The following is a 20501-nucleotide window of genomic DNA, read 5'->3' as shown; positions in this document are numbered from 1 at the left end:
TTATAAAATTTTAAACTACAGGGGTGATCGAAAACAAGTGTAACCACAAGATTTATTTTTGTACGTTTCCCTAAAAAAAATTGGCTAAATTTTTTACTATGTTATTAACGCAATTATAAACAACTTGTTAAGATGTACAAAATTGATTCAATTTATCGATAAATTTATGTAGAATGTTCGATATGACAGTTAAATGACGAAACAAGTTTCTTCCATTTTTTTTTGTTAGATAAAATTTAAAAATGAAAAAAAAAGTAAAGTTTTACTATTTCTTACACAAAGGTGAATTTACATTTACTCAAAACAATAGGATACATTTTCATGTTATCCATAAAAATAATAATTGTATTAATGAGTAAATGGGCCCTAAACAGGTGTAGTGGTATAAGAGCTAAGACGGCCCATCCATATTAATGGTTTTGTGTTATCCATTTATCACAATTTTAGAACATAGGAAAAGGAAAAGAAAAAGGAAAAGGAAGAGGAAGCTCTAACTCCAATGTCTTCTCTTTACCTGAATTTATCCTCTTCTTACAATCCGCCTCGCCATTTAATTTCTCGCACAACTTTTCGATGCAGTAACGAACGTCAGGCTTTGTTTGGCCGTATTGCTCCTGTTTATGACAATGTGAGCTCAATTTTCCTTTAATTAATTTAATTTCGAATTACTTTTGACCTTGTTCATTGTTGGAAAATTCAGTTGAATGATTTGCTAAGCTTGGGTCAGCATCGGATATGGAAACGAATGGCTGTATCCTGGACTGGGTAAACAATCTTTCCCTTTGTTTTCTTGAGATATGTAGAAATTTGAAGAACCATAATTGAATGTTTGGAACAGGGCAAAATTGGGAGACAGTGTATTGGATTTGTGTTGTGGAAGTGGGGATTTGGCATTTCTTCTGTCTCAGAAAGTTGGCTCCAATGGCAAGGTTTCATCTTCCTTTCTCCTTGTACTGTTATCTTAATAATTTCATCAACAGAAAGTGTATTTGATGAGAAATTTGGACTTTATCCCTTTGAATTCTTTTCTTATTCAGTATCTCGTAAGAAATTTGAGTCTACCTTAATCCAATTTCTGACTAACTAGTCAATTTGGGATATTTAACACACATCTAATGCCAGAGGTAGCGTGAAATTTGCAGAAATGAACATTTGTGCCTAGCTTAATATTAGAATATGCAGTTCTTTTGGTAACATGTTAACAAAGTTTGGTTAAACTCCGTCCTAAACGGTACCTAAAAGGCGCGGGTAGCCTCACATATCTAATGGACTTCATCCATCATTAAGTAGGCCGTGTATTATATCTAACAGTAATGATAATACTACTGAAAGTTCTAGGAATTGAAGTAATATGCATTATAATCTAGTTGATTGTGATATATCATATATGTTTATGTAATGTAATGTAGTCCTTTTTCTTAAACCCATTGATAATATGCAGGTGACTGGTCTTGATTTTGCAAGGGAGCAGTTGTTGGTTGCATCATCTCGCCAACAGATGCTTTCGAGGGACTTTTACAAGAACATCGAGTGAGCATTGGTATATATCAATTTGGTGAATGAAAATATGCTTTTATGTTCAGTGATTTAGAAGGATGCTATATGAGGGTTGACATAAAAGAAAGAACAAAACTATGTTAAGAAATGTATGTCAAGTTCCTTATGGTGTAGGTAGAACCGAGAGGTTTAGGTTTCAGTAATGTGAATGATATGATATCATGCTTTACAGATTTATTTTCTTGTATTGATCACAGGTGGGTTGAGGGTGATGCGACTAATTTGCCGTTCTCTGATTGTTACTTTGATGCTATTACCATGGGATATGGGCTACGAAATGTTGTAGATAAGCATAAGGCCATGCAGGAGATGTTTCGAGTTCTCAGACCAGGTTCTCTTTTTTCCCTCTGACATGAAGTACCGAATGAAATAATAGCTTAACCGGAATTTCTCATTCAAGCTTTTGTTTGTAGGTGCCAAAGCATCTGTTCTTGACTTTAATAAGAGCACTCAACCATTTATTGTATCATTTCAGGTATTTCAGTTACAAATTAGAGGCTTTTCTTTTTCCCAATTTTGAGGATGAAGTTTTTGTGCTTCCAATCATGTTATTGTACTACGAAATTCAATTTGGTTCTTCTTAGTAGAAATTCTTGCATGATAGACATCAAGGTGTTGATTACTGGAATTTTGCTTCGAACATCGGGGTGTGGATACTTCCACTGATATTTATTAGATGTTTGAAAAATATGCAAAATCGAATCTTTTGTTTGTTTTCTGTTGCAAGGAATGGATGATTGATAATGTTGTTGTTCCCGTGGCTTCTGGCTATGGCCTCACAAAGGAGTATGAATACTTGAAAAGCTCAATAAGAGAATTTTTAACAGGTTCTTTTTCCCACTATAACTTGTGCATTGCCTTTTACTTTCTCAGTTGAATGGTGTTGATTTGAAAATAGTACCAATGAAACTTCAATCCTATTAAAAATGCTTATGTTATTGTTTTTCCTGTCAAAATATTAATCCAAATTGTTGGATTATCCGTATGCATCCTTGCACAAGATTTCCCTTTTACAAAGTTCTCGCTCTTCACCAGAAACATTAGTTCTTGCTGATTGTATGCATAAAAAATTCGTCAACCTGATGTCTTTTAAAACATTCTATCAAGTTTGTGATGTGTCTTACCTTCTCTTTTATTGACTCGGGTATCGATGGTTTAATCTTGGTACAGGAAAAGAGTTGGAGGAACTTGCTATGGAAGCTGGATTTACTACTGCCAGATATTATGAGATTGGTGGAGGCATAATGGGGAATCTCGTAGCTACACGTTAGATAAGATTGATATTCTTACTTGCAGAATTTTTAATTCTGCACCCGCCCGTTTAATATCCCACCTTAATTATCCATGCTTCTCTTACTAGTAAAAGGAGAAAGTAGATGACAAAGTTATCAGTGTGCGAATTTTCTAATTTTATCATTGACAGAAAAGTAGGGACACCTGCAACTGCAGAGTGGTATCCCGGCTTCAAAAACTGAGAGAAGCAAATACAGCTTCACAACTTTACAGAATGATGTAATTTTATCTCGTTGTGTAATAAACATTCAAAAATTGGTGTTACTATTCTCCACTTTGTATCTAAAAATCATTGGATGCGTATGCTTTTCGTTGGCAGCTCCTTTAACGTACTCCACCATCATGTTCCTGCAAATACCAGCTGAATATGCCTCATCGAGGCAATGCTGGTGATATTTTCTGGTTCATTTTGATGTTATTCCTTTTCTGGTTATCTTGGATAGAAGGAACTGTCTTCGACAGTAGCTACCGATAGAGAAAGGCCAGCATTAAGCGGATACCAAGGGTCCTCACTTGTATCATTAAGCTCCATGGTGTTTTCATCTGTAAAAGGCGGATGAGTGGGTGCAGGGAGGTGTTCTTCTGTTGTTAGCATCTGTAGTGCCTTTGCCATTGTCGGTCGAAGTGATGGCGCCTCTTGTATACACAAGAGTCCTACATGTACTACTCTGAAAACGTCATTCTTCACGTTGCTGTTATGGTGATTTTGTAGCATTAGATTTGGGTCGTACAGCTCCTCCAGAGTCCCTGCTTGAAACCTCTTCCATGTCTGTTTTTTGGAGAGGACAATAACAAGTGAGTAATTTGAGTAATGAAGATGATTTAGTGAAAAATATTAGGAAAGGTGAGACTTATCGAACTAACAATTGTGACTAGGCTTTCCGAATATTCTGCACTTTTGCTCCTGTTATTCTGCTTTCCTGTGACAATCTCCAACAAAAGCACACCAAAGCTATAGACATCCGCCTTTTCAGTTAACTGGCCATGAGCCAGGTACTCAGGAGCCATGTATCCTCTGCAGATTTTTAAAACCGAAAGTCATTCCTTCTTGGAGTTATGCAGTTAACATTATGCTCATTGTACGAAAATTTTGAAGGCAAACACTCCAAAAATGTACTAAAAAGAGAGGGGTGGGAACATGTACTCACAGTGTTCCTGCAATGGCTGTGCTGATGTGGCTCTTATCATCTTGGAAAGACCTAGCCAAGCCAAAATCAGCAATTTTAGCACGAAATCTGGAATCCAATAAAATGTTGCTGGCCTTTATATCTCGGTGAATGATCCTGGTCTTGGAGTTCTCATGAAGGTAGACTAAACCTTCGGCTGTGCCAACAACGATGTCATATCTCTTCTCCCAGGTCAGTACTTTACCTTTGTTTTGATCTGTTGCATTTATGCATGATTCAAAATATTGTCAATTTCAGGTTAAATTGGAAATAAGCAAGTGGATTATAGTCTTTGAATAGTAAATCTGCTGGTGAGCAGTTAAGTAGCTTTAATTTCTACCGTTGGTTGATATAATTTTAGCAACCTCATGTGAAAATTCTAGTACTTACCGAAGATAAATCGATCAAGACTCTTGTTTGCAAGGAATTCATAGACAAGGAGGCTTTCAGGTCCAGAACAACTGCATCCCAACAACCTGACCAAATTTTTGTGTTCAACACTACTTATCATGTTAACTTCATTGTAAAAATCTGCAGCTCTATGTCTGTTGTTAAAAAATAGCCTCTTCACGGCAATCTCTCTGCCATCAGGCAGAACTCCCTGTGTCAAAAAGAATGAGATCAAAACTGGCTATTAGTTTCCATGCTTCCCTGTTACATACTAGAAGTTGTAGCAAAAGTTGCACAGGAGAAAAACTACCTTATAAACCGACCCAAATCCTCCTTGTCCGAGCTTGTTGACATTGTCAAAAGATCCTGTAGCTTTCTCTAGGGTAGAGTATTTAAAGTTCAAGCTGCTGTCATGAAGGGTTTTAACCAACTTTTGTGCATCATTTGAGCCTGGAAAATTAACACTTCAGCATTCATACACAAGGAAAATTAAATCGATGACTAATTTCAGTTATATGTATTACTAATGCCTTTATTCTTGCACAACCTATCCTGCATTGTCTATTATGCTGCAAATTTCACACTGATTAAGCACACATCAGGGGATTTATTACCTCTTCTTTTTTTTTGTATGTATCTTTGCTTCCGGATATAAATTCCCGTCGCTACTGCAACACCTAAAACCACTAGAGAGCTGACAACTGAAACTACGATCACTGTAACGTTCCCTGCAATTCATTGCTCGAAAAATCAGGCACTTTTATCTAACATACTAAGTTTAAACCCCCATAAACATGCTTAGTTAATTGAACACCTGCAGTCAAAATCACTATACGAGTTCTTTACCTCCTGAACCTCCATTTCTTGGCACTGGATTGAGAAAGTCTCTGTCTGAGTATCTTACAAAACACCCAGTATGGAGTGCCCTCCCTTCCGACCAAGGCAAACATCGTGATATAGATGCAGAAGCATTCTCTAAGCACGCTCTGCATGAGCTAGAATTCAGTGTCCTCCAGCAATCTGCCAACACATAAGCTGATTCATTCGTCCCTGGAATAGCAACTTGAGCCCTTCCGTGATATCTTTGATCATTTGGTGCGGTTGAAACTGCCATCGACAGAGCCTGCCTTGCAGATTCCCCAAATGTCGAAGTCTTCCTTGTTGTATTTCCACACACAAACTCATCTTCTGGCCCTTTGTAATCCTCAAAGAAGCTATAGTTCTCAGATCTCATGAAGCAACCATCTAGAAAAATGCGACCACCATTGTTAGGGTAGCATTGAGGAAGAACTGTACGTGCCTCGGCGTAGCACAATACACAGTCTAGTAAAGAGAGATCTCCATAACATTGAGCCAGGCCATAGCTAGTGTCAAGCCCAGAACCTGTAGTTGCTACTCCAAAACCAGATGTACGCATTTGCTCGCTGATGTTTTCCATTGTGGCGACGAAATTTGGCACAAAGATGCTCCCATTGTTCTCGAGTTGGCGTGCACATCTAATCTTCACTGTTCGGGCTCTAGCATCCCCTGATACTCCTCCAAATCCAATAAGACACAAGAAAATGCATTGATAGTAGAGAAAAATGATCGCTTTCTTCATATCCTGGTTAACTTGCATGCTCGGGTAATTTTAGTTATCAGACTGCCTGTCATTAACATAATAGCTTTGAGTCACAGAAGCAAGAAGAACATAGACCGTGGAGTCAATGAATGCTAAAGTGTTTGACTTGAAGAAAATATGAGAATGGAAATAAACACGAAAACATTTTTTTTGCTTTCTAGTATTTGTGTCTTTAAAGGAAAATAAGCTAAAGAAAGATATTTTCCAAGTGAGGAAAATCTTTCGGAAAAAAGAAAATTTAACTTTCCCTTTTTATTAAGCAGAATTTGTTTTTGGCAGGAATGTGAAATTACAAACAATGTTAATTTATCTTCACATGCCATAATTATTTTTTAGATAGTCATGTCCCCATTTTATAAATTTTTATTTAATTTTCTCTTAACATTTTCATGAAAATATTTTTACAAGAGAAATTATTTCTTATAAAATAAAAGGAACCTAAATGGGATAAAGAGTTACCTTCAACTTGGATCCAAAACTTATAATCCCTTCATCCCAAATTGAAAGATTACTTTACCATTTTAAACCACCCCAAATTTTAGAAAAAAAATTATTCTATAAAATTAGTTATTTTCTAATTTTTCTATTATACCACTTATTTATTATGAATGAAGTACATCAAATTATGGAATTGTTAATACTCTACTAATACCCAACACATGTTATTAAAACTTATAATAATTTAATATTTGACCTAATCATATAGTAATTTCAATAAGGGAAAATTAGCAATATTATGTATAAAAAGTTATCTTTCAACTATTTAAACTATATTTCTTTTAGATTAATTAAAGGCTCAAAGTGATGTATCTCTTTTGGGACAGAAGAAATATTTTTTTATCAGTCTAAAATTACACTTGTTTGTTATCATATCATTTGCATTTTTTAAAGGATCATTTGCATTTTTTAAAACTTGCCATTTTAAACTAATTTATTAAAAAACTGGAATCAAAATAGTTATATACGGAAAATAAAGATATATTCAGAATTAAGTTTACTAATCTGATTTAGTAGTAATTTTGTAGTGAATTATGATATTTATGTAATTAAGCCTTGAATTTATCCAACTGACATTTTGTGACACAAAAAAAAAATCCAGCTCATTACTGAGACTGATCATTCTTTGGGTAGTTTTTATCCAGGAAATTCAGGAGGAAGACCATGAATTAATCGAAAATAACTAAACCCAATAAATAACAAGGAAAAGGTATCAGACTGAGCTGTCATTCAGCCTTTCAGCAAAACATGAAATGCAATTTTTAGCAAGAAGTGTGGTAAGATTTTCCACAAGCCGAAGTCAAAAAGTAGGTACGCAATTTGTGGCACTAGACCCGTGTCAATGTAACCGGCCTATCGGAAGCTTCCTAAATTTTCTATACAGATATGCCTTGCCTAATTGAATTGTAATTAAAAGGTTTAATACATTATTGTGTAGCTGTACAGAGTTTGATTTAGCTTTTAAATTTTTAAAAATTCCTATAGTTCTCTCAACCTCTCGATTCGTATAAAATATAATCAATTAATCAATCGGTTGTAAAATGTAAATTACATATAAAAGACGTGTTATATACGCGTCTTAAAAAAGTAAAACAATCAAGACTGGTATAAGAATTTTCCTTTTAATATGTTCTAATCTATTCAATTAATTACGTAATAATATTTTTAAGATGCGTGTGCACGCAGTTTACTTTTTTTTTCATTTGGGTGATTAATAGATTATTTTTTAACCACGTTAAAAGGACTATCGGAACATTTTAAACAAATGGAAAGGATTATTGTATTAAGCCAAATTAAAAAAAAAGAAAGTAAGAAATAATGCTCAATTATTGAATAACACTTTTGCTAAGCAATTAGGGATGGCAACGGGTAGTGTACCCACGGGTATCCGGCACTACCCGACCCTAATGGGACTACCCGTACCCTGTATAAAAGGGTATGTGATCAAAATAATTACCCGTTAGGGTAATGGGACGGGTATGAGAATATCCCTCAGGATACCCGGTACATGTTACCCGTCATAATTCTTTTATATATTAAAAAATTATTGTTTTTTAGATGTAATATTTGAGATTTTAACCCCAACCTTTTGTTTTTCAACCATTGAGTGATACCACTAAGCTACTTATTCTTATTGATTAAGGTTCAATTTGTTCAATTTTTAGATAAATGATTTATTAAATTTATACTTTGTTAAATTTGTAATATTTTTTATTTTATTTATTGATTTTTAACGGGTAAGAGTACCTTTGAGTACCCGCGAATTAAATGAAAATGGTATGGAATGCAAAAATATACCCGTTAGGGTAATGAGACGGATACGAATAATTAAAAAATAAATGGATAAGAGTTTGACCCGCGGATACCCTATCCGTTACCATCCCCATAAGCAATGCAAGCCAAACAGGGACTAATCGGAGGAAATAAATGGGGCGGCCATAAAAATTGACATTTGAAAAAGAGTAAACTAGAAGATCCAGCATTCAAACAGAATGGATTGTGGGGACACAAACAATATTTCTAGAAACGATGTCGATATGCATAACAATAACATTATCAACACCACAAAATAGTCAATCGCAACCAAATTCTTTCAATTATCCGCATCCAAATTCAAAATCGGGCCCCCCCCTCCCCGCCGCCGTCACCCTCACCAGTGGTTCCAGGCGTCATCTATCTAATTCTATACCGGACAACTAATTCTACGGCTACCTTTACCATTCTACACAAATCTAAATTCTATTTAATTCATTTCTCAAGTTCTCCAATATTTTCCGTCCAATAAAGCTATAAGAAAATCACATATTCCGATACTGTAAATACTAATATGATCATAAACAACAAAGAGACGCAAAAAAGCAGAGTAGATGCAGTAGTTGATGGATATTGGAATCGAACAGAGTATATATATCATAAAATTAAGAATCAATAACTAGAAATTGAAAGTTGCAGAAGAAAAAAAGGGAAGATGAGAGATGAATTCGTACCTCTTAGAGCAATTACGGAAGTGAGCTGAAAATTGTTGAGGTTTGTTGAGTTGAGCTGTGATGAATGGAAGAAGAGGTGAAGGAGGAGGATAAAAGTCAAAAGAGTTGAAAATGGAAGAAATAAGTTTATTTTATTTTATAAAATCAGAATTCAAAGTTTAAAAATAGGAAAGTGGTGTTCCATTTCCATTATTGAAAAACGACGAACTCAAAAACAAATGGAAAAAACGCGCTCAGCTTCGGAAACAAAGCTTTCTTTCTTCTTTTTTAAGTTGTTGCGGCAAAACTACTTCTTTCATATTTACCTCTCTGCCCCTATATCAATATGGCTATATCCAATACGTATCCAGTCAAATATGTATTTAAATATCCCGGATTAATATAATAAAAATATCCCGGTTTAATAAATTATTTATATTTTTAAAATAAAAAAATGAGAGAAAATTTACTTTTTTTTTTAAGGCAAGTATGACATATTTGCAACATTAAATTACATGATCATGATCATGGATTACTACGAAAAACTCACGCTAATGGGAGTGTTCGAAAACTCACCAAGTATTAATTTGTCATGAAAGAATTATACCTACTGATATCAGACGAATATAAATTCGACACGTGACATTTACAAAATCCTAACCATCAGGCAAAAAGAAAATGTGATATAACAAAACTGATTAATACGACTCTTTATTGGAGACATTGACTTGAAAAGTCTCAAAAGATCCAGTCAAGGATCCATCTGTTATAATATTCACGTTTGATACCGTGAATCACAGACCTAGTGGACTTAAGGGATATCAAGTCTCAATATATGAGCGCATATTCACCTATCAACAGATGACACGTAGCACATCCCAGTCCTAAACTCATAACCGTCTTCTACAACTTGATCATAATATAAATAGAGTAAGAACAACTCAAGGTGCATTACTTCATTCTTTCATTAAACTTACAACTTATCTTTGATTTACTATTGTATTCCTCCTCAAATCTTATCTCAAACTGGCTTAGGCATCAGAGCTTAAACAACTACTCATTGTCTTTTGGGCCTAACGTCAACTACATAGAACAACTACGAGTGAAACATCTTTCTCACCCACATACGGGACCAAAACTGACCGAACTTTGTCCCAATTGAGGTAGGAGTAGCCAGTCCTCGCTAAACTTTCTACTTTGAAAAAAAGAGAGACCAACATGATGCATTAGTTGGACCTCCTTGAAGGAGAGAAAGAGCTTTCATACGCATGGAGGCGTACAAGCAAAGCATCAAGTCCGTCCATGACAAGAAAGTCAGACCGCGACAATTCTTTTTTGGCGACCTCGTGATGCGCAACATCGGGTTATCTCAATCCAAAAAAATGCAAGGGAAAATTGGGACCCGGTGGAAAGGCATGTACTAAATAACAGAATGTGTAAATTTGCACATATACAAGTTAAAAGAGTTAGATGGCACACCAGTCCCTAAGACCTAGAACGCTAGCGCACTCAGAAAATTCTACCAATGAATCCTTCTCAACTGCCCCATGCTCCTCAAATAAAGATTTTCGGTTGTAATCGTTATTTCAACTTTTTATCTACATAGGTAGTAAAAAAATAATAGAAATTTCATCATTTCTTTATCTTTGCTTCAACTTTAGTGTGATTGTTAAAGTTCCCTTAGATTATATTAAAGGTTAACCATATTCATGCTACAAGGATTTCGATCACAATCTCTGGTTGAAAAGACTCTAACAAAACCCTATTGAACATATAAACGACTTTGAACCCTCCAAGGCTCGCATCTACGCCTATTTAATAAAAAACCATAGTACAAAGATTGAAGCAAAAATTTGAAATGTTTAGTCAAATTTTGATAAGAGAAACATCTTAATCAAAACTACTTTATATGCATTAAAGTATAAAATTTCTTTAAATTAACAAGGAACAACAAAGCAAAGCCAAAAAATGCAAGAGGTTAGAAAAATTCCAAAAGGAATACCAATAAAGATTCACTTTCGAGTCCGTATGAAGAAAATGATGCCATATGGTAGCGTAGGGGTACAAGGGAGGCTAGGTTGATAACCATGCCCACACACTCCCGTTTGAGATCAAACTCAACAAACTGAGCCACGATCGTTTCCACAACATCAGTCAACTCCCTTTCTTCATTATACCCATTGCTTAGTTTGAGCTTCCAGAGATGATGGAAGATGGCTTAATTCGGCTTAATACTCAACCACACGTCGTGTGCGCAGGTGTTGGATGAAGAAAACCATGATGATGGATCCACACGGCGTGTCAGATGGGCACATGGCGTGTGGATGGCTCGCTGAGCTCTTGGAACTTCTGTGATAATTCACAAGCTTTCCTCACACGTCATGTGATCTGTTGAGAGAGGCCATCGAAGACCACCCTGAAACCATTCGAGCCGTTGGAGTTCTTGAGCCAAACGAAATGTCAGACAAACCACACATCTTGTGGGATTACTTCCTCACCATGGAGACCATTCTATCAGAGCACTATTTCATTCTAATTATTGTTTTGCCATTAAGCCTTATTTATTACTTTTCCATTTATCCTTCACATCTTACCTTATCCCTACTTCATTAGTTATGAGATGTAACCCTAATGAGAGTTTTATCGTCTTTTGTTTTTATTTTAGGGGAGGTATTTAAACCATAATCTTTGTAAAAATGAATATCTTTTCTTTAATCAGATAGAAATTTCTCTTGCAGAGCAAGGTTTATATCTATCATTTGAGATTCAATCCTTCTAGTTTAAACTAGTAAAGAACTTCTTTGTTGATTTAAGATCAAAATCAACACATATCGTCATTAATTTTATCGGCTGACGTCGAAGGGAACTTGTGTTGCCGTGAGGATGTTGGGTCATACATGTTTTCTTGATGATCCATGGTTTCTTGGTTGGTTTGATCCGCTTTCATCGCACCAATACGATACCATAGAATCTGTGTGAAAGTATTTCGTCGCCTAGGAAGGGTTCTCCAGTGCATGTGGTAAGACAAAAAGATGATCAATGTGTGACCGTTGATCGACAATTCCACTCTGATGCCAAAGTTATCAGGTTATATAATAGAGTATTAAAAAATTGAAAGTAAATTACAATATATATATATATATATATATATATATATATATATATATATATATGTACCTTGACAATAAAGTTGTATTATTATTTACACAGAGCTTAGGAGTAAAATCACTAGTCACTAGTCAATACTCTCCTTAAATTCCTCAGAAGATAACTAAGTGATGAACAGATTTTAGGTAGTTTATATTATACTTGATTTGAAATTCCTTAAATCTAATAGCATTTCATTGATCCACGTGAATCTCTCTATTCTCTTTGTAAATTCTGATTTGAGTGTTGAAGTGTCTCACCTATGGGGAAGGAGATCAAATAATTTGTGTTCTCTTTACAAATTGTTCAACCATGGCTTTGGTAATCCTAATTCTCTTTTTTTATTCTCTCTCTTTACAAGTTGTTTGACTATGGCAAGATTTGTCTAGTAGTAGACCTAGTTCATGCATTGGTTATAATATCAAATTCAGCTAAAATATTACTCATTTTATGTGTCTAAATCTGCAATATTTATAGTTGGAAATGATATTTTTACAACTTTTCTACAGTACATTAGACATATATAAAATTACTTTTAAATAAATAGTAAATGAATAACATTAAAAAATTAAAAAAAAAACATTAAAATTTTAAGCTTTCTAGTTTTTAAATTCAATGTTTGTGATTACAATTTATCAAGCGCTGAATGTATTAAATTCAAAAAAATAGAGATAATTAAAAAAAATGAAAAGATAAAAAAAGCTTCAGGATGTTTTTTTTTTTTGTCAATAAAAAATTTTGAATGAAAGATTGGCATTTTAGTGAAGGAGAAAAAAGGAAAAAAAAGTCAAAGTACCAACTACTGTTGACTACTTAATGTTTGACTTAATTTGTACTAAGCAATATCAAGTGCAATAACTCCGGTATTAGTTTAATCACTTCTCTCTCCATCATGTGATATATATTATGGGAAATTTACAAAACTAATGCAATGGAAGGTCTATGTATACTTTTAGACCCATTTCAACATATGCTATTAAATTATATATTTACAATTGTTTAAAAATAAGACCGCCTGAACGGTGTAGGAGCTTGAAATCGATAATCCGTCCGATTTTCTTTAATTAGTCTCTTTGAGCGTTTTGTGACTTGTAGACGACTTTTAGCCATCTGGACTCTCCTTAGGTCCCGTAGAAGTCGTCTAGACCGCCTAGGCACTGCCTAACTAACGTTGAATAAAAGTGGTTTATATTGTGATTTTTTTCTTTATTGTAATTCACTTTTGAGTTATTTCAATGATATAGTTGTTAAAAGGCAAAAAGTATCATTAGGCCCTTGATCTTTCATTTTTTGGTTCATTAAGTCCTTGATCTTTTATTTGGACACATTAAGCCCCTGATCATTTATTTTTGGTATCATAAAGCCCTTCATAACCAAATTAATAAGTTGTAAACATCTAATTCTGTTAAAAATATGTTATTAACTTCATTTGTATTTGACATTATTAAAAAATATATTTTTTACAGTTTGAATTAAGGTTTTTACGATTTTCCTATAACCGCATTACACATCCAAAACTGCTTTCAAATAGTGAAAAAATACAAATTTCGAATGTAGGTGCAATAAATAACAGTTTGTTAGCCGAATTAGATGTTCACAACTTACTAATTTGGTAATGAAGGGCTTAATGATACCAAAAATAAATGATCAGGGGCTTAATGTGTCCAAATAAAAGATTAAGGGCTTAATGAACCAAAAAATGAAAGATCAAGGGTCCAATGATGCTTTTTGCCTTGTTGAAATGTTAATGTTTACACATTTTTAAAGATACGTTACAAATATACATGTTTTTTTTATATTAAATAATTTTATATTATTTTTTAATAGTATAATACATATATATAACAATGTGTTGATTAACAAATAAAAATACAAAAATACAAATTCGAGTAATCCCCAGTTAATCTCTGACTAATCTTCGAGCGTTATGTCTGCTCGATTAGGGATGGCAACGGGTAGGGTACCCGCGGGTAATGCCATTCCCAAACCCTTACCCTTTTATTTTTTAATTACACGTACCCGTCCCGTTACCCTAACGTGTATACTTTTTGCATCCCATACCCTTCCCATTTAATTCGCGGGTACACGCGGGTACCCTTACCCGTTAAGAATCAATCAATAAATAAAATATTACAAATTTAACAAACTATAAATTTAATAAATCATCAATCTAAAAATTGAATAAGAATAAAGTAGCTTAGTGGTGTTGTCAAAAAAAAAAGTAGTTTAATGGTATCACTCAATTGTTGAAAAATAAATGGTTAGGGTTTAAATTTCATGTCTTACATCTAAAAAACAATGATATTTATTAATATAATTTTTTTTTATGACGGGTAACGGGTACCGGGTACCCTAGGGGGTATTCCCATACCCGTTTCATTACCCTAACGGGTAATGATTTTGATCCCATACCCTTTTATACAGGGTATGGGTAGTCCCATTAGGATCGGGTAGTGCCGGGTACCCGCGGGTACACTACCCGTTGCCATCCCTGCGCTCGATTAGCGCCTAGTATTTTTTACAACCTTGCTTAAAATACCCATAAAACCCAAAATACCCTTATTCTCACAACCCCCTTACCTTCTCCTTGCTATTTGTGAACAAAAAAAGGTGATTTGCGATTTGCGACACTATTCTATCTCAGGACAGTTATAGATCGAAGGTTTAGAGTTTATTATTTCACAAATTTAGTAATTGCGAAGTAAACTCGTAAAATGCTTCATTCAATTTCTACACCAATAAATCAAACAAATACATTCCAAACGAGTTCAAAAATCATCATGATACCATTAACACTAGTCCTAACCAAACATAATATATTAAATCCATGCTCAATCGGAAAAAACCCAAAACCTAATCAATATACCATTAAATCGTGTTATTTTGATGCGAAAAGATAGAGAAAACTTACATTTGATTTGTTGTTATCAATCTTTATCGTCTTCTATTTGTATTTCCCCATGAATAATTTCCATGAGAATAGTTTTGCAAATTGCCCATTTGTTCGCAAATAGCAAGGAAAAAGTGAGGGGTTGTGAGAACAAAAATACTTTGGGTTTCACGAGTATTGTAAAGAGGTATTTGATTACTCATTTTTCTTCTCAGGTTTGCCTTTTTCATTAAAAAGTAGCTTTTTAGAGAATTCATAAACAATTTTTTTCCAAAAACAAACAACAGATAAACTAAACGGATCATAAATATATAGTTTAGTAGCATGTATTAAAATGAGTCTAAATACACATTCTTGTCGTTGAATTAGTTTTGTAAATTTCCCCATGTATTATTCTTTTAATAGACTCTCGTTAGTTTGCAATTAATTTAGGTGTTGAACAAATCTACCTCTCTTGCTACAGTCCAAATTAATTTAATAATAATGTTCTCGAAACTCTATCCTATTTTTTTTCAACAACTCAATTATTATTTTTCGATTCAAATGTGAATGAGATTATATTGGCAGATTTTGAAGAATTATGTATTATTATATTAAGACAAACATTATTTGTTTCTGCCAAATTTGTGATTATGTATGTTACAAGATTCAAGTATTTATTTTATTAAATTCAGAAACTTCCATATCTCCAGTTGATATCTTCTACTTGGGAATTCCTTTTACGCGCAATGAATAATTATTTTCTGGGAAAATCTTTTTTAAAGATTATACTGAATTTAAAAATCCAAAATCCTCAATTTAAAGAATAAAGTCAAACTCCTGAATTTAAAGAATAAAGTCAAAATTCATTTTAAATACGAACTAAACTCGGGTCGAAATAAATCAAAATTAGAACTTAAATCAATTATAGATGTTTTTATCCAACGGTTTTGATTGGATTCTCATGAGCTCGCTATCAATTTATTTTTTATTAATTAAGCTCCTAATTTTCAAATTGATACATTAAATCATTAAAGAATTATTTTTTAAGACATTAAGTTCCTATTGAATATGTGTTACGTAAATAATTCAAATTCCATTTAGAATGCGTAAAATTATTAGAATATCACCATTAGAATCTAATGTAAAATAGTTAAGAAATCATATGGCGTGACAAACTATACATCAGTTTGCAGACCGAAACAAAATGGTTTTCAAGCAAATATTTATTAGCTCTATCAAATTAAAAGAATACATATATTACAAGAATCAAGGGTTATATACTAGTCTAGAATTGGATTAATTTGTTCTGCTATATGCATCTCTGAGCTATAGACAAAGTCCGATTTCCAGAAGAACGTGCCCGAACTCTAGCAGGAGAGTCATAAAATCGATTCATCTGGGTTCGATCCAGCTCTGTGTCATGCTATTTCCTGAAGACTGGGTGTAAGAATCGGGCTGAGAACTCGAAGATGAAGGTTTCACGTTCAGATTGAATTCCGGACTGCTATTATTAGCATTCAGAAACGGCGGTTGTGTTGGCTCCATAATCTCATGGTTATTTTCAAGCATTTTCACAACAATTGACATTGCTGGACGCAGCTCTGCCGATGCTTGAACACAAAGTAGCCCTATTTGGAGCATTCGCGACGCTTCCTCTTGTCGATAATTACCATCTAACGCCGTATCAACAGCTTCACATAATCTACCGGTTCCATACAGATTCCAAACCTTTTTAACAAAAGCACAAGCATGTTAATTAAGTGAGTTTATTGCTTTGTCTGATTTAAGTTAGGGGAAAGAATATTACCATTTGTAAGACCGAACTCGAATTTTGAACGAAAGCGTTATTCCTCTTTCCAGTCACTACTTCAATCAGAACAACTCCGAAACTGTAAACATCGGCCTTCTCGGTCAATTTTCCACGTACAATATATTCCGGCGCCATGTAACCTCTGCGAAAGCGAAATTAATGATCAAATCAAATGCTATGATGGTAAATTGGTAAAGATGATCAAACTTACAATGTGCCAGCAATTACAGTTGTGATATGAGTCTTGTCTTCTGGAAACAATCTTGCGAGTCCAAAATCAGCAATTTTCGGCGAAAAATCTAATTCGAGCAATATATTGCTTAATTTTATATCTCTATGTATTATTCTCAGCTTTGATTCCTCGTGAAGATATGTCAAACCCTCAGCTGTACCGAATATAATGTTGAATCGCATCTCCCACGATAGAGGAGAAACGTTGTTCGCATTTGAACCTAATTAATTGAAGATTTGTAAATAAGCACACTTAAGAATAAGAACAAAATGTTAAGTAAGGCTAAAGCAATTACCAAAAAGATAATCATGGAGGCTTTGATTCGGAACAAATTCGTAAACAAGAAGGCTTTCGGGTCCTGTGATGCTGCATCCTAACAACTTCACAAGATTCTTGTGTTGAATGTCACTAATCAAATTGACTTCATTGAAGAAATGATCTACCCATTGCCTTGTATTGAATAAAAGTCTTTTTACAGCGACAACTTTTCCGTCAGGCAACGTTCCCTAATCGGGTCAATTAATCGAATAAGTTAATCCAATGGTTGATGATCTAACTAAGGAAATGAAAGCTTAATCACAAACAAAATTTCCTACCTTGTAAACCGAACCTGATCCTCCTTCTCCTAGCTTATTGGAAAGGTGAAAGTAATTCGTCGCCCTTTCAAGAGTTTCGTATGTGAAATTGAGCTTGGAATTATTCACAACGCTTAAAAGAGCACCCAATTCCTTCCTTTCTGAGCCAAAATCAAGATCAATTTACCACATTAAACTTCATATTGATTACTAATCATCTTAAATAAATAAATAAAACTGAATTTCTCCACCATAGCAAAACAATATTTTAGTGCCTGTACCTGATCAAATTTTGACAAAATTTTCATTCAAGAAAATGTTTACACAATTTCGAGTTTCTCTGTCCGGGGAGTTTATGGCCTCTAACGACAGAAACTATACTTTTAACGACAGATACTATACGTTTAACGACAGAAACTATACTTTTAACGACAGATACTATACTTTTAACGACAAAAACTATACGTTTAACGACAGAAACTACACTATTAACGACAGAAAATCTACTTTTAGCGACAATGTCAGTCGTAATTCTAGTTTTCCCCTGAATTTGACCAATACAGTAGCTAAACTTTTTGTTTTGCTATATGTAAATACTTACCCCTTTTCTTCACTTGAAGCCTCTTCCTTACGAAGAACACAACCGTCGTCACAATCAATACAACCGCCACAGAGGAAGATGTGACAGCTAAAATTACCGCTAAATGGCTGCTTCCTGTCACCAAAAAACTACTAAAATCAACAAACAAACTACCATTCTTTCCTCTTCCACAACACAATCCATTTCTCAATTTTCACAAAAAAACACACATCAAATTTACCTCCATCGTCACGAGTTGCATTGCTCGAAGAATTGTCATAAAATTTCTGAGTGGAAAATCTCAAGTAACAACCAGCATTCAAAACCCTTCCTTCTTCTTCATTAGAACTACAATTAGCAATTTTAGCGACGGCATTTCCCAAACAAACCTCGCAATTACTCCTATTAACCAATTCCCAACATTGTGCCAATCCATAAACAGTAACATTCTCTTTCGCCACCGATCCTACAAAAAACCCATCATTTTTCGGAGCTTCAACGCTCAAATTCCTCGCTAATTCCATCGCATTAGAACTAAACAGAGTCTTATTTCCACCACTAAAATCCCCAATTTCACACACAGTTTTATCCTGAGAACTGAGTCTCTCATTGAAGAAATTATAATCATCGTACCTCAAATAGCAGCCATCGAAGTTAATTCTTCCGCCGCGAGTGCCTCTTTGGAAAGGAAGACATTTCAAAATCTGGGTTTTGCATTGGGCAAAACAGAGATTGCAATCGGTTTGATCAAGATCTTTCATACACTCCCCAAATGTATAAACAGTGAGATTTCCAGTTCCGTTTATTGCAGATCCGAATTGTTGCCGATCAATTAAAGGAGACATAAGATCCATTGTGGCTAAGAAATTTGCAACGAACTCTTGTCTCACTGGAATTGCTGCTGTTCTGTTTGTACACACCAGAGATTGTCCTGTTGTTCGTGGATCCGATTTTGCTAAACATAAGCATGAAAGCAGAGAGATTAGAAAATACTCATGTCGATATGGGTGGAGAGTTACCATTTTTGCTCAGTTTTCTTTCTCGGGAACCAAACAGAAAGTGAAAGGGGGTTATAGAAAATTGATTGCGGAAGGGTTGACTGAGAAGAAAGAGAAAGGGAAAGAGGCCATGAAAATCGACATGGAATGTTCAGCGGAGTGGAAGTGGGACCTAAAATTGGATGGTTTGGTTGAAGAGGAGACTTGGGTAGTTGCGTTTTGAGAAGGATATCTTTCGCCATTTTTGTCGATTAAAGTATAAATGAAAGTCAAATAGATGCTGAAGACTGGGTTTTCTTTTCTGATGACAACGCAGCAATAAGAAGCCAAACACCACAGCTTCCTGATATTTCTTTTTGGCTTAATACATTTCACTCCTAAATTTGTAAAAAAAAAAAAAAATTGACCCCTACATTTTTAAAGTATTTCCATAATTTCTCAAATTGTATAAAATATTCGGTTAGCTTTTAAATTTATGTAAAATGTAATCAATTAATCATTCGGTGGTAAAAGATTAAACTGCATGCGGATTATGGGCCCGTTTGTTTTATCTACTGTTTGTTGTTGGAAAAAGCTGTTTTTCCAAAAAGCAGAGATTCTCTGCTTTTGTAAAAGGCTGCTTCTCAGGTGTAAAAGGCAAACAAGAGGTCACTAACCAAACACTTAAGTCTGCTTTTCAACTGTAAAAGGCAAACAGGAGGAGCCTAACCAAACACCTAAAACTCTGCCTCTTGAAATGAAAATGCAAACAAGAGTTGAAAAGTAGGTAAACAAACACCTCCATATATTGTAAGCGACTCAAAATGTTATTACATTATTATAGATTAAAAGTATTAGTCAACTGCATAACTTGTCAACTGCATACCACAACCTTGGTTGGTTTATTTTTTTAAGACGCGTGCAATACATATTCCGCGTTTAACTTATTTTTTTTACTGGGTGATTAATTGATTATATTTTTACTTAAATTTAGAGAGCTAATTTGATATTTTATATAAATTCAAAACTTAAAGTTATATACATTTCAATTTGTCTAAATCTATAAATAAATTCAAATCTTAAAAAATAAAGGTCTAATTCGTGATTCCAAGTCTTCAAAATAAATTAACTTTCTGTTTATACATCTTTATAACGTTTTTATAGATTTAGAGACTTAATCGTGATATTTTAAGCAAGTTTATAGAACTAATAAGTCACCATATAAATTCAAGAAGCCAATCAAACTTTTTCAACAAATTTGAAAGGCAACTGATGTATTTTATCTAGTTTTAAACATAAATATCCATTAACATAATAT

General features: G+C 34.1%; 3 protein-coding genes across 4 annotated transcripts; 1 reads left to right on the top strand and 2 right to left on the bottom strand.

Annotated features, from left to right (window-relative positions):
• The first annotated feature begins 436 nt into the window (after positions 1-436).
• On the top strand, positions 437-3153 carry LOC136229541 (2-phytyl-1,4-beta-naphthoquinone methyltransferase, chloroplastic). Of its 2 annotated transcripts, none has more exons than XM_066018398.1 (8): positions 437-628; positions 701-765; positions 857-929; positions 1442-1530; positions 1755-1888; positions 1971-2032; positions 2285-2384; positions 2728-3153. In XM_066018398.1, exons 1-8 carry the CDS (start codon positions 500-502, stop codon positions 2826-2828), a joined length of 753 nt encoding a protein of 250 aa, XP_065874470.1. In that variant the 5' UTR covers positions 437-499; the 3' UTR covers positions 2829-3153. The 2 variants fall into 2 exon arrangements, with proteins under 2 accessions (XP_065874470.1, XP_065874469.1); XM_066018397.1 differs by having other exon boundaries at positions 839-929.
• On the bottom strand, positions 3147-9263 carry LOC136229540 (cysteine-rich receptor-like protein kinase 2). Its single transcript, XM_066018396.1, has 8 exons — positions 9012-9263; positions 5253-6052; positions 5021-5134; positions 4717-4856; positions 4407-4617; positions 3999-4233; positions 3715-3865; positions 3147-3619 (listed from the first exon to the last, which is right to left on the bottom strand). The coding sequence occupies exons 2-8, from the start codon at positions 6022-6024 to the stop codon at positions 3281-3283; spliced, it is 1962 nt and encodes a 653-aa protein (XP_065874468.1). The 5' UTR covers positions 6025-6052; positions 9012-9263; the 3' UTR covers positions 3147-3280.
• Positions 9264-16214: 6951 nt separating this feature from the next.
• Positions 16215-19454, bottom strand: LOC136230946 (cysteine-rich receptor-like protein kinase 3). Its single transcript, XM_066020159.1, has 7 exons — positions 18448-19454; positions 18228-18341; positions 17648-17787; positions 17347-17557; positions 17031-17271; positions 16817-16961; positions 16215-16737 (listed from the first exon to the last, which is right to left on the bottom strand). Exons 1-7 carry the CDS (start codon positions 19226-19228, stop codon positions 16402-16404), a joined length of 1968 nt encoding a protein of 655 aa, XP_065876231.1. The 5' UTR covers positions 19229-19454; the 3' UTR covers positions 16215-16401.
• Positions 19455-20501: the final 1047 nt, after the last annotated feature.

Source organism: Euphorbia lathyris, chromosome 5 (assembly GCF_963576675.1).
Source record: "Euphorbia lathyris chromosome 5, ddEupLath1.1, whole genome shotgun sequence".
Classification (NCBI taxonomy): domain Eukaryota; kingdom Viridiplantae; phylum Streptophyta; class Magnoliopsida; order Malpighiales; family Euphorbiaceae; genus Euphorbia; species Euphorbia lathyris.
The sequence above is the reverse complement of the archived record's forward strand: the minus strand, read 5'-3'. Positions and strand labels throughout refer to the sequence as shown.